At 34.8% G+C, this 14,969-nt stretch overlaps 1 protein-coding gene across 1 annotated transcript in view; it reads left to right on the plus strand.

The window, feature by feature from the left end:
* LOC119837677 (muscle calcium channel subunit alpha-1-like) overlaps positions 1-14,383 on the plus strand; it is a 59,919-nt gene extending 45,536 nt beyond the window's left edge. The window contains exons 23-47 of the mRNA XM_038363407.1: positions 152-185; positions 327-390; positions 475-612; positions 696-810; positions 886-1,016; positions 1,369-1,594; positions 1,982-2,080; positions 2,498-2,530; positions 3,641-3,826; positions 4,011-4,113; positions 4,229-4,386; positions 4,648-4,745; positions 4,882-4,970; positions 5,366-5,506; positions 6,123-6,288; positions 7,716-7,890; positions 8,094-8,196; positions 8,285-8,360; positions 8,429-8,512; positions 8,787-9,132; positions 9,175-9,322; positions 10,733-10,833; positions 11,222-11,328; positions 11,406-11,472; positions 11,635-14,383. Of these exons, the coding sequence (XP_038219335.1) occupies positions 152-185; positions 327-390; positions 475-612; positions 696-810; positions 886-1,016; positions 1,369-1,594; positions 1,982-2,080; positions 2,498-2,530; positions 3,641-3,826; positions 4,011-4,113; positions 4,229-4,386; positions 4,648-4,745; positions 4,882-4,970; positions 5,366-5,506; positions 6,123-6,288; positions 7,716-7,890; positions 8,094-8,196; positions 8,285-8,360; positions 8,429-8,512; positions 8,787-9,132; positions 9,175-9,322; positions 10,733-10,833; positions 11,222-11,328; positions 11,406-11,472; positions 11,635-11,781 (3,135 nt within the window). The 3' untranslated portion in view covers positions 11,782-14,383. The remainder of the gene's footprint in view (positions 1-151; positions 186-326; positions 391-474; positions 613-695; positions 811-885; positions 1,017-1,368; positions 1,595-1,981; positions 2,081-2,497; positions 2,531-3,640; positions 3,827-4,010; positions 4,114-4,228; positions 4,387-4,647; positions 4,746-4,881; positions 4,971-5,365; positions 5,507-6,122; positions 6,289-7,715; positions 7,891-8,093; positions 8,197-8,284; positions 8,361-8,428; positions 8,513-8,786; positions 9,133-9,174; positions 9,323-10,732; positions 10,834-11,221; positions 11,329-11,405; positions 11,473-11,634) is intronic.
* Positions 14,384-14,969: the final 586 nt, after the last annotated feature.

Genomic DNA, 14,969 nt, shown 5'->3' on the forward strand with positions numbered 1-14,969 from the left:
CATGACAATTGTTAATTGTTAATTTGTGTGTTTATTTTAAAAATAAAATCTATTGGGCAAGACTAATATGCGATTTAAGTTTAAAGCGCGGTTAAAATAATGGTTTATAATGTGTAAGAAACTAATTTGAGTAATATATATTTAACAACAGTTCTTGCAATTAACTATGAATGGGCTTAATTTTGGCATATGATGTTAAATAAATATTGAATTAATTGAACGTTCTTTAAAATTGTACGAATAATAAAAGCCTCTTTAAAGAAGATTAATTTAGCTTGACGCATGGTAAACTCTAAATAATTGTTATAAAACGATTGAATACAAAGTTTTGTTTCAGGGTAAATTTTTTAAATGTAATGATATTTCCAAAATGACAAAAGAAGAATGTCAGTAAGTATAGAAACACATACGAGTATTTTGATAAATTTGGCTTAGCACTACGACAAGATTTCTACCAAGTTTTTGCTATTTCAGGGGAACATATTTAGTGTTTGAAAATCGTAATTATGTAGTAAGAGATAGAGAATGGAAGAGAAATGATTTCCATTTTGATAATGTTATGAAAGGAATGCTCACCCTCTTCACTGTATCCACTTTTGAAGGATGGCCAGGGTACGTTAGTGTATTGACGACTTCATTGACTTATATAGCTTAATGAAAATTGTTTAAAATGCAATTCCATTTCTCTTTTTCAGGTTACTATATGTATCTATAGATTCAAATGCTGAGGACCGTGGTCCTATCACTAACTTCCGTCCAATTGTCGCTGCGTATTATATTATTTATATTATTATAATTGCCTTCTTTATGGTAAGCTGCAACATTTTATATTAAGATTATATTACAGCAAGTGGAGAAAAATGTTAATAAAAACCCGAATTCTAGGTGAATATATTCGTCGGTTTCGTCATAGTGACATTCCAGAACGAGGGTGAGCAAGAGTATAAGAACTGTGAGTTAGATAAGAATCAGAGGAATTGCATAGAATTCGCTTTAAAAGCTAAACCTATAAGGAGGTAAGTGAAGTTCATAGTGTAAGCCTGTTTATATGTTGCACTTTATATAACAAAACCTTCATGTGTATGACTTGTTTAAGTTCAGTAAGTAAGGATTGTTTTAGATCAAGTTAATAGTAAAACCATAATGATGATTAAAACACTTCAATAAACTTTTTGCCTTATTGAAGTGTTTCAGTTTCCAAATCATATTCCCAATAACAAAAACACAAACAAATTTAATTTTTAGTTTTATGGCATTGAATTGCTTTATAAATGAGAAATTTTGAAAGAATACAATAAAATTTCTAAAAAACACAAACACTTACTGTCAAATAGGCAATAAATCCACCCTTTAAACAAATGCTGCCAGATACATACCGAAGCACCGCATCCAGTACAAGGTGTGGTGGTTCGTGACGTCACAACCGTTCGAGTACGCGATCTTCGTGCTGATCATGATCAACACGATCACGCTCGCGATGAAGTACCACAACCAGCCGGCTGAGTACAGCAAGGCGTTGGACTTGCTTAACATGATATTCACCGCGGTTTTTGCTTTAGAGTTTATTTTCAAACTCGCCGCTTTTAGGTTCAAGGTACGTGTTTCTTTTATTTAAAAGTAATTCTTCTGATATATACGTCGCAATCATTGAATTAATTGGTATTGAGGAAACATATATTAAACCGTTATTATGTATTTTATGTTTTTGCGTGAATAATTAGAATCACCAGTAACTCGCCTAAAGTAAATGCAAATATACTATTAGATGTAGGTCTATATACACAGATCTTTCGAGATTTTTGAAAAATTCCAAAAAATAAAAAATGCATCCAAAAATGATCTCACTTCACTATGTTGATAATATTTTACATCTGATCTTAATCAGCTCCATAGTGACTGTGAAAAATGTCCTTAAATATAAAGAAAAATTGATATGTATGTTGCATATTGAAATTAAAAAAAAAACAAAACGCATTTTCAGAACTACTTCGGAGACGCCTGGAACACATTTGATTTCATCATAGTTCTGGGCAGCATCATAGACATCGTTGTGTCGCAAGTAAACGAACTTAAGAATCAGGTAACTGCACTCAGCACTATAGACAGACACTAGGTAACGAGTTGTTTTGTAGCAAATGGTGCAGAAGTCATAAGTAGATTCGATAGAAATACCATAACTGTTACTGTATATTTAACTGTATAGACTATATTTATTTATTTTATTATCTCAGTATAACTATTAATATTATTTTGTTCTATCTTACTTTATAAAATAACAAGTTTACTCATATTTACGTGAGACATTTCGTCTTCTTTACTTATGTTCTCAAATTATTCAATGACTTATTTTGAAAAACTTCATTCAGTATAAGTATGAAGAAAGAACCTGCACCATTACAATCAAAACAACCGAGTTACTGTCCCGAGCATGGACAACATGGATGTTGTAATAACAACGGTATTTAGATGTTGTAGTTACTTATCGAACGTGTTTCAGGGGAGTGGCCCGCCGAGAGCACACGTTGTTAAGGTAAGGGTAATCGATGTTAATGACGATTTGATCAAAAATTTTGATAGATTTAATGCAGAAAATAGCGATTAGACTTTTAAAATAATACTTGACAGTTTTTTTGTTGAAATGATCGTTTGTGACAATATTTACTGCTAAGGATATAATCCTTTTTCTGGTATTGGACACAATTCTGCAAAATCATTTTAGCCACAAAAAATGAACAGTATTATTAGGATGGTATTACAATAGCATCCATTGAATCCGATTCATACATTATTTTATATTAAAGCAGATTTTATTGAAATAAATTTTTGATCAAGTTTTAACTTTCAAATATACGAAATAATATTATGACCTCCAAAAATTTTTATCTTCTAGTATTTGGAACTTTCTTCTATGTAACTAATGGTTGTAAGCTTTGTATGTCGTCGACTATTCGAAAGGCTTTTGGTGTCGAAGTATGGGACAGTAACGGTGAATAATTTGCCCATGATAGCACTACACGCACAAAACACACTATAACATATTCACACACTAAAAAAAGTGCCAAAAATGTAAATAGAAAAGGAATTATGGCACACATAGTTTAATTGGCTTTTATTAATCATAGACATTGTAATTACAATAATAAGGCTGATAAGACACAGATAAAAGTTAAGTGCTTAAGCACTATAGACAAATCACAAGTCTCGGTAAAGCAGAGAGACTGCTCAAATGCTCAATTCACAAAGCTTTCACCATGGCTTACTAGATTTAATACATTTGTATGTTGATTGAAATTTTATGAAACCTCTGTACATTCAATATACTTTATAAGTAAAGCTTTGTAAGCAAGCTAACAAAGCCTCATAAACTTGATTAAAAAAATAAGTTGGATTCAAATTCTTTATTTTTCTTTAGTTTTGAAAATTGGTCCAAATAATTACACATAAAGATATAACAGCAGTATTCTACGATTTTTTTTTTTTTGTATTTTCACTCAAAACGCAGTTTCTTGTATAACCATATTCGACAAGTGATTAATCTTATCTATATCAGCATTCTGATAAAAATCCATCATCCACATCACACTACATAACCGCTAATATGATAATTTCCAAAAAGTACCAAAGACCAAAATAATTCCAGGAAAGTTCGATACCATCCATAAACTTCTTCCGGCTGTTCCGCGTGATGCGTCTCGTGAAACTGCTGTCCCGCGGCGAGGGCATCCGCACCTTGCTGTGGACCTTCATCAAGTCGTTCCAAGCGCTGCCCTATGTCGCTCTGCTGATTTTGATGCTGTTCTTCATATACGCTGTTGTTGGGATGCAGGTTGGTTACTGGTATTTGGGAATTAGATGACCATTCTATTGAACTAAGTACTATTTTAACGCTTTTTTATTAGCATACATTTATCCTTTATGTAAAGAGATCATGTTATACCTGTAAACTACTTCTCTACTTCATCTTACTCTTAATGTACAATGTAATGAAGTAATCGGTTTATTAATTTCAGGTGTTTGGTAAAATAGCGATAGACGACGAATCGCCTATAACTCGCAACAATCACTTCCAGACGTTTCCGCAAGCCATCCTTGTGTTATTCAGATCGGCTACAGGTGAACTTTAGTCTAGCAATTAGAATATTCTAGATGTGCTTTGGTTTTTCTCAAACTGCTTTATATACATATATATTAAGAATATAAGTGCAATACGTCTGTGTGTGCGGTACAGGCGAGGCGTGGCAGGACATAATGATGGGCGTGTCCCCCGAGCCGGAAGTGCGCTGCGACCCGAACTACCGCGACGAGGGCGACGACGCGGCCGGCTCCTGCGGCTCCGTGCTCGCCTTCCCCTATTTCATCTCCTTCTACGTGCTCTGCTCCTTTCTGGTAACACTCCCCCCCCCCCCCCCCCAAACACACACACACATACACACCAACCCACTTTCAATATACCACACAACGACAGACACACATATACACCCACACATGACAGACATATAACGAACATATTTTAAATTATTTGTCAAAATAGTATACAGTCTTTCGCCTGTCATAGTATCAATGCTGATTAATTTATTGTTAATGTGTGAAATGTCAAAGATACATTTAAAAATGACGTTGTTCTAAATTATGTTAAAAATATTACAGATTATAAATCTGTTCGTCGCCGTCATTATGGATAACTTCGACTATTTAACTAGAGACTGGTCAATCCTGGGACCACACCACTTAGATGAATTTATAAGGTACGTATAGCCACTATAATTTACTTTCAATTTTACTTCGATTTTATTTTATTAATTAGGTCTTTTTAAAATAACAAATATTGTGGAATATGGTGTAAAATTTTATTTCAACTTTAAAATGTAAACTGAATTTCAGATTATGGAGCGAATATGATCCTGACGCAAAGGGTCGAATAAAACATTTAGATGTAGTTACTCTGTTGAGGAAAATTAGTCCGCCTTTAGGTGAGTTTTTCAGTAGTGCTAAAATATGGTGGTGCAAATTCTTTACCCTGGATAAAAGTTATATGAATCATAAAATGAAATAGTATTTTTTTTTTACTTTTATATCATTTCTCGGAATTAGTTGTAAGATATCCTAGTTGTTTGATATTATGAATTTAAGAACATAGACAAATTTTCCCTTTCTTTCAAATTTTTTTTCACATGTTTTCCATTATTCGTGTTCATGTCAAAAATGAATCCTTTTAAGAGAAAAGGGTTGGTAACTCTATAGCCAACCTTTTTTCTTAACTCAAGAATCCTTTTGAAAGGTTTGGTTACACTGTAACCAATTTTTTTTCTCAACTCAAGAATCCTTTTAAGAGAGGTTTGGTTAAAGAGCACTTACGTGGGGGCAGGGTTCGGCAAGCTGTGCCCGCACCGCGTGGCGTGCAAGCGGCTCGTGTCGATGAACATGCCGCTCAACTCGGACGGCACTGTGCTCTTCAACGCCACCCTCTTCGCCGTCGTTCGCACTTCGCTCAAGATCAAAACTGAGGGTATTTTGGATGTAGACTGCTTTATTTATTAAGATCATTTGACATTGCAGGACGTGCTGTATGCGACAGCGATACAAAGTGTTTGTAATAAAAGCAAACTTAATGTAGACACAAAAAATGGTACAGAATACATTATCGCATTGTAACAACATAAACTTGTACCTTCTACAGATTTTTGTCCTTTACGACTGAAACTACTGAGCAAAAATCCTTTTTATATTTCGCTTCTACCATTTGTTTTCGTACTTTCCTCGACAGCTTCCTTCCTTCCGTTAAGGTATGTTTTCTACTTACCTTCGCCACACCTTTCTTAATTTCTTTATTAATTTAGTTTATTCTTCTTTAGTTTATTTACCGCTTCTTTACGACCTTTCGAAGTTTTTAAATTGACTTGTATTCCTTGCTAATATAAAAATAATCTATAGCTATCTGACTGTCTTTTAAATAGGTTTACACACCCTTCAATAGTCAATATTACTTTTTCAAATTCACTGTGATCACTGATTATCCTTTTGATTAAAATATTATATAACTTATTTATCACAAAAATTTAAATTATTTCTTCTTATGTGAATTGCAACACTTTAGAAATTTACAAATATCGTATACAATTCAGGCAACATTGATGACTGCAATACGGAACTAAGGGCGGTGATCAAGAAGATTTGGAAGCGCACATCACCAAAACTGCTGGACCAAGTTGTACCTCCGCCAGGCGACCCCAACGAAATCACCGTTGGAAAGTTTTACGCCACGTTCCTCATTCAAGACTATTTCAGAAGGTGAGACAATGTTGTCTAAGAAATCGTGACTAAATTATAAATGCCCAGTGTCAACTAATTGATACTTCAAATTTTTATAGGACGTCATTCCTATATCTTAATATTCACTTTCCTTACGAATGGCTCAATATTGACATAATTTTTGAAATAAAAAAAACAAAATACAACCATCCGCAATAAAATCGAGCATACAGTTTAGGAATGGGATAGCAATATATAATTTAACATAACATAACACGTAATATAAGTAGGTAAGATAAGAAGTTTATATTTTCAAAATTATTTTTTAGACGCACGCAATTTTTTACTATTTTAATTGGTTTTCTAATGTTCGTATTATTGATATTATTTAACCTTGATTGTTTATTTATGTTTAGTTCAGTTTAACACTGACGTAATATTTTTGTTCCATAGGAATCACGCGTAAGTAACGCATCAGACAAAGTATGTTGTTAGGAACAGAATGTACCCTTTTAGTTGTACTCTCGACAGTTGTTTATAGACTGGTGTCGCTAGAATAAAAATTTCATGCTACAAAAGAGATCATTGGAGGAGTTGATTGTATAGATGTTTTCGATTGTACCCCGCATGGTCCCAAAAGATTTCACGAAGTTAATACTTTACTACCTTTAAACGTTTTGGCGCCTTTGACAGAACCCTTCACTAAGCTAACTCCTTCAGATCTGTAAACAGGCATGTTACCGGAAATATGCTCCGATATTATCAATCTCCTGATTTGTTTTTTTTTTTTTCATTTATTTTTCGTTCAAGTGCCTCACGTATTACATTTATTAAATGTTGTGTTCTTTGTGATTATTTATCTTTTATTCACGTGTTAGTTTTGAATCAGTGTCATCAATTATCGCTAGCACGTCGAAAATTTCAACGAATAGATGGTTTTCGACTAACAAAATAGAAGCTTAAGATTTTGATCGAGATTTTTAATACAACACATTGCAATCTAGTATATTAGAGGAATCAACTAGTTGCAACTAGTTGCAGACTAGCTTAGCTCTCAAACATACTACATACATTTGCACTAGCTTTTATTTTGGATACAAAGTAAGTATTTCTTGATCGTTGGAATGAGCTTATCCTGATTTCCTGGGTTCATCCATTGGTGTTAACATAAACACAGATAAAAAATACACTATACTCAATGAAAAATTCTTTTGAGGTTTTTCATTAGGGAGCAAAATTATTATATTATATACTTATTTAGTCATAAAATTTTCATAAATAAATGTGTAAATAACGAAGAAAATGAAGGATAAAAAATATAGTTCAATGCTGTATCTGTAATTTTTCAAATAAAAAAAAAAAATCTTTTGACGTACACCAAATATACCGAAAAACATTAGCAGCAGACCAGGAAAGCTGGATAAGTTTTCATCAGCTCAATGTTGATCCAACTGTATCGGATAAAGGTTCAAAAAGCGCAAAGAGCAGGAGACAAGAGCAAGTGCCGGTGGGGAGGCGGCTCAGCAGATGACCTTGCAGGCTGGACTCAGAACCTTGCATGAAGCTGGACCGGAACTGAAGCGGGCCATCTCAGGCTGTCTGGATGATGTGGATGCTAATTTAGACTTGCCTATGCATAGGGTGAGTGCAGACTGTTCAGATAAATGGTTTTAGCTGAAATTTTATCTATATTTATTATTGGAATAAGGCATAATAAAAATATAATAATGATATGTAGTTTAATTAAGTTATATCAACATAAGTTTAAAAATTATACAAAAATTTTCAACAAAATATTCTCCAATGTAAAGAATTGGTTTCTTATGGTATATTTGGTTTTATAGCGAAACCATTCGCTATTCGGAGGTGTGTGGTCAAGCATACGACGTCACGGCCCCAATAGAAATAATATGAACAGACCGCGGAAACCAGGAGAGCCTCCTTTAGGTACGTTACATTAGGAATTTTTAAATTAAAATAAGCATGCATTTCTGTTATATTTGTTGATGTAATAAACAATCGTTTGAACTTTTAGAAGCTGTTGGTAATCATCTTAGTTCTATGATGCAAAAGGAATACGGAGTCGGACCATTGCCTCTCACACCAAACTTGTAAGTATTAATTTCTTAGATATATTAGTGGAGAAATATAATTGTTAATATTTTAAATTAATGCACAGGGCGAACGGACAGCCAAAAGAACAAATACCGATGCGGCCCTTAATATTAAATGGAGAATCGGAAAAGATATACCAAGTGCTTGAGTAAGTATCAGTCGACGCGGAACACGTAGCTTAATAAGATGTAGTAACAAATTTGATAGTTAATGTGATAATACGAGTAATTACTTATGAAACGTCGCTTATTGTATTGCAGAAGAACCACAAACAATCTAAAGAACGCTATTTATCAAGGTAGTTAATATGGATTGTGTGATTTTCGAGTGATTCCCGTAGACTAGAACCCTTCCGCACTAACTCGCATCGCGTACTAACTACTAACCTCTAACCGGCACTCTTGCGCACGCTCACCGGACAGCAACCAGCGGTCCAACTACCCCGAGATGCTCGGCCAGATAGGGCTCGCGTTCGGCTGCGTCAACTACCTGTCGGCGCCCGACCCCGCGGCGCGGGCGCCCGGCGTGCGCCAGAAGATCCACCCCGAGGGCGGCGCCGCCCTCGACAAGTCGCTGCCGCGCGGCGCCTCGCCCGACGACAAGTCGCCCTCGCCCTCGCCCGACACCATCCAGCCCAAGATCTCGCCGCTGCTGGCCGGCGACGTCACGCCCGCCGCCGACTCGCGCACCATGACCCTCTACGGCTACAACGCGGCCGCCAAGCTGCCGTTCGCCTTCTCGCACGGGCGCGGCGCGGGCGCGGGCGCGGGCGCGGGCGCGGGCGCGGCGGGGGCGCCGGGCGCGGCGGGGGCGCCGGGCGCGGCGGGGGCGCCGGGCGCGGGGCGGCGCGGGGCGCGGGCGGCGCGGGGCGCGGCAGGTCGGATGGTGCGCAGCGCGTCGTCGGGCGCGGCCTCGCATGCGCCGCCGCAGCGCCAAGTAGATCGACCGCACTCGCCAGGTCCGCGCGCAGGAAGTTTCCTTTGCAATGGGAATTGTAGCTCAAAGTTCGATCGTTCCCTCCTTTGTTATGTGGTACTGTTGTTGTAAAGAACACGAACGCTTCTGTTATAGTGTGGAAAATTGTTCGTTTAAATATATGCTGCTAAGTACAGAAACAATTTGAAATATCAATATAACTTGTTCAGTATCCGCGAGAACAAGAAGTGACTTTGATATACAAATCCTGACAAACCTGTCTTCCTTTCTAGTTTTATAAAGTAATGAAATGAAGATATGATTATTCATATATATTGTAAAAGTTCAAATATTGATGCTGTAATGAAGAGAAATATTAAAGGAAACTTTCTACTGAGCATTTCATCAATGTGCACTAATTCATATTTAAGCTTTACAGGAAGCTCTGCGGGAAATGTTCGATTATAATGAGTATGAGATTAAATCGGCCGATAACACATCGCTTTTGCAAAAATCACACTTGGTTTAGATTTTCACCACAAAACTTATGTACCACAATGTTCAACACGAGGCACTCTACACGTTATTTAATAAAACGCTCATTTTAATGAAGTATTTAACACTAACAGTCACAGTTTTACGTAACACGAAGAGCAGCATGTAAAGTAACCCACTAAAAATATCTAAAATATAGAAGGCAATAGTCTAGTATTAACATTAGAAGCTTTTAGTATAACTAGGGAGGTCCTCCGATTTAAGCTTAGTTCAAGAATTGCACGTAAAGATATAGAAAACCCAAAAGTTAACACGAGAGCAAATTATAGACATGAATCATTGCTATTTAGATTCACTGCTTTACGGCCGTTTTCAATGTCCTACTATCCAATAATTCAGTAACTAAAATCATTTTCACTAAAAAAATTAAACACCTTTGTGGCCACAGTAATATGGAAGCAGCTCGTGCCAGCTCTGCCCAAGTTAACTCATTATAAAAATTAAATAAAAGTAACAATTAAAATTAACTCAAGAGGTTCGGATATGTGGGAGGGAAGATACTATCTTTTAAGATACTTTTCTTCTTTTTTTACCGATAGATAGCGCTTACAATTGATTGTGAAATGTAAGTTAAGGATACATTAATTTGCTGTAGCCGAATTTATTAATCTGTGATCTCCGTTACGATATTGAAAACGGCCGTTAGTCAATTTAGTTATTAGGGCTAGCTTATGCTTCTGAAGTTAGAAAATATAGTTAATAGAAAACCTTCAATGCAGAAACAGATATCCAAATATGTAAATAGATAGCAATGAAATTAGAACATTATATATCCCTGTCTTTTTGGACCATTTAGATTCACGTTTCAGCTCATTTTCTATACAAACATCTACGTAATTAACAGCTTCCCTAACGAATACTATAATAGAATGGAATTAAAAGATCGTTTAAACAACAGGCGGTGATAGCACAGGCCGGGGGGTGATGTCGCTGCCGGGCAGTCCCCGGAACAGCTCGTCGGTACCCGTCGTGGGTTCCGCTGAGAGCTTAGTCACCAGGGTGAGGAAATTACGATTGAATAAAACTGTTTAAAGTGCATGTAAATTATATTAAATTCACTGAAAACATTATTAGGAATACCTTTTAACATCGCAGCAGTTAGAACAGCTTGATTTTGGGTTCTGGTTATGGCTTTTTTTCCATTATGGGTGCTTTGGCACACTTCAGCGTTTTTTTTCGCAGATTTTCTTCTCTTACTGATTTTGTGATTTTACGTTGTTCATAATAGACAAATGAATCTTTGATGCTTATTACATTTCACCCAAATACTTTCAATGATTTTAACTGCTTATTTTTACATACTGCTGAAATAAATTCGTACTTATAACGGCTGGAAGGAATGAGAATATCATGAACATTTTTGAAATACCAGACAAAAACGTTACAGGTACTAACTGAACAAGGGTTAGGAGATTACTGCGATCCAGAGTTCGTCAGGAATACATCAAGGGAAATGCAGGAAGCATTGGATATGACACAAGAACAAATGGATAGGTATGAAACATGATGATGAGGTTTAGTGGTAGGTTTATTAAATAACATACAAACTAAAAATGTCATAAATATTCTAGGGCGGCGCACCAATTAATGATACAAGAAAGAAACATAAAACACGCACAGAACCAACAACCACAAGTTGTAAGTATTTTAATTGAATCCTAAATATTCTGTTCTCTATATTTCCATCTTCAATTCAGAATTAAATCAGTCTCTTCTTTTAGCAACAGTGAGTCTGTGTTTCCAATTGTTTCACATAATGATATAACAGAGACAAGTGCATACGACATAACGAATGTATAGGGGGCCATTTGGACTGTTATAGGGCGACGTGCTGGCCCGCCAGCAGCACCCCTTCCACCAGCCGCGCGAGCGGTTATAGCACCCACCCCCCCGCCCCCCGGCGACACACACAGGCCCAAGCGGAAGCGGAAACCTGTGCTCGTCTAACGCTAAACTAGATCTTATTAACGGTTTACACACCCTCTACCTTAGGTGGTCATGCTCAAATTTTCGTTAATTTTACTCTAGATCCCTAGTCTTTTTGATGAATTTGTTTGACTCGACCAGGCGGAACAAATTAGGTACTATTTAGAATTACTGTGTACACAAAGTGAGATTCGTAGAGTAGGTTTAAATTTTATAGGGTAAGGACGTGTTGGATGATGGACTACGGCGTTCTGTTCGATTTCCCTTTATCTGCTCCTTTGTGATAAATAATTACAACCTTAAAATACAAAGAAAAATTTACACTTGCATATATTATTTAAAAACTCTCTTTATTGGGACGCTTATTAAAAATAATGTACCAAAAATTTCGAATAAAATTTATGTCTTGGACCTGAAGCCTATTTCTTAGTTTTAATGATAGAATTTTCTGGTTGGAAAATCCCAATGGCGAGTAATACCTACGACTATTAGAAATACAATTTCAGTATTAGACATGAGGTTAGCTAAAACTTAACTATCTAGTTAGCACATTAGGCCTGAATAGTCTTAAAAATCCCTTGATACCGTCAGACTGAACGTAGTGTTGCTAGGCATTTTTAATTTAAATGTTCTACCATAACTATTGAAAATTTGTACCTACTCCGGACGTTTATTCTAAATCAGAAGTCTAATGACAATATGAAATTAAAGACTTGATTGTAAAATATATTTTAAACAGTTTTATAGTTCTATAATACGTATTTCTTGACCTACTTTCTTCCACTCTCGATGAATCAAAAATAATTCTCAGCCTACCCGCAATTTTGTAAAAAAAATTATCTGTATAACTAAATAAAAATCCGATTAGGTATTGAGACTTAAAATTGCTGAGATTGATTAGAAACAGCTTTAAATCTTAGCTATTTATCTGTTTTAGGAAGTACCTTATTAGACTTTTGATGTTAAAAATCTTATACAGTATCCGCGTTAGTCATGGTATTTAGAAAAATTGCGAGGTACAAAAAGTAAAGATACCTAATATAAAATCATTACGTTTACCTACTTTTAAGGATCCAAGAAACAACCAATTCCTTCCATTCGTTTCCATTTTGTAAAAAAAAAATAATAATTAAATGAAAAGACAGTAACAACGGCACATAAATTTATATTATATCTCGCAAAAACTCAGAAATAAATCGGCGATAGTATTCCGAATAATGTGTAGATAGAATTAAATTTGTAAAACTTGCAACACTGAATTATATACGTACTTTTTAAATGTTCGGTGCTGCAAGTTAATCGCTGTAGGTGTAGGGATTCCCCTAGTAAGTGCCCTTTTAAAATCGATGTAAATTTTAAATTAATAATTAAATATATTATCAATTTTGTCCGTTTTACCACAAATCACATTCCTTAGGGTTAAGATTTATCCAAAACATCATTGTTCCTTCCTTCCTGATCTACAGACCTATATTTTTACTTTGTTTTACTGAAATGGAATCTTTTGTTAGAATTTTTGCTAACAAATAACGTGGTTTCGAAATAATCGTCACGCACAAATACGTGTATAGGGTGGTGTCGATATTGAGCCTTACACCATCTGTATGCAATGCTTCCAAACATCATGTTAGGTGCCAACTAATTGTTTATTTAATTTGAGATTTTGTGTGATTTTATTAGAAAAATCTATTGTAAAAATATTTCCTAGCAAGTATCATACCTAATGCCTTATGGTGTTTTAAATGTTAATTTTATAATTTAAAGTCTATATTTAAAATTGTTGTCAAACCCATATAGTTTATAGTTAAAATTCAAAAGTGTTATTTCTATGTCCACTTTTGTATTAATGCAATGAATTGTTGACGGCATCTTAGAATGTAATAACCAGTTACCAATATTTCCAAAATGTTAGTTTAATTTCGTTATAATATGTCCAACAATTTTAATTTTGTCTGTAACTTAGACATAATATATCGGTCACATCCCAGGCTAATCAATGTGCGTTATGAAAAATTAAATAATATAATTAAATTGTTCAATGAATGTAAATATTGTACAAAATGATTGACTTTAAAAATTTGAATTTTCTAATGAGTTTTATATTTCAATTACAAGCTAGCATAATTAAATTTCTATTGAACTTTTTATGTGTCGAGTTGAAACAATTGTTTTAAATTTGACTTGAATGTGAAATATCCAAGAGTCGGAAAATGTTTACGCTTCCATAATTCTTTACCTTTTTATTGATTGCTTGCAGCATATAAATTGTTTTACTGGATATAAAATAGTACGTATAGAATTTGTTAAGTTCCCTATTTTATGCACATGAGTGAAGGAAAATTAGAAAAATATGAAAATGACAAATTTGATTGAAGGTTGAATTTGAATTTTAATTACATGTTTAACCATCAAATCTAACATCAGTCAGAAGCTGCAAATGAAAATAAACTGTTGTTTTAACCAAGTTTTGACTTAGAAACAGACACAGTGTAAATATTATATTAAAAAAATTATATTTACTCCGTCAGGCATATTAAATGGGAAATGTTTAATTAATTATCTATATTTATTGTTTAAAATTATATTGTAAAGTTGTTTTCATATGAATAAAAAAGAAATCTCATGTTGTTTTCTTTTGTTACTTTTACAAAACCATCTTATAATGAATAATGTCCTTAAAGGTCATAACTATCTGATACATTTACTGAAAAAATTCACTTTTTACTGGAAAATTTATTACATAATATTAAAAACTATAGGTATTTAATTTTTAGTTTTATAGCACTCAAATCCTATTATAGCTGCGAAAGTTTGTAAGAACGTGTGTATGTTTGTTACTCTTTCACACAAAAACTACTGAACCAATTGCAATGAATTTGGTATGTAGATAGCTGGATAACTGGATTAACATATGTTACCATGTGCCTATAGGCAAGTTGCCTATATATTATTCCAATTGTCCCCATATTCCTACAGGCTACGGACTTGTGCTGCTGAAACAACGGGGCAAAGCCATTGCTTCATAAATGAGAAATCTTTCCCGCTTCTGATAATTTTTTTTCTCTTTTTAAAAAATGTCTCATTTGTAAGCATTTGAATGCTATAAAACTGAAAAATAAATTTAACAAAGGCCAAGTTCTGTCAATACAATATTGTAATCATTGAATTGTTTCACATTGGTCGAGATGTTTCTGTTCTAGTGGGATGTC

Source organism: Zerene cesonia, chromosome 28 (assembly GCF_012273895.1).
Source record: "Zerene cesonia ecotype Mississippi chromosome 28, Zerene_cesonia_1.1, whole genome shotgun sequence".
Taxonomy (NCBI): Eukaryota; Metazoa; Arthropoda; class Insecta; order Lepidoptera; family Pieridae; genus Zerene; species Zerene cesonia.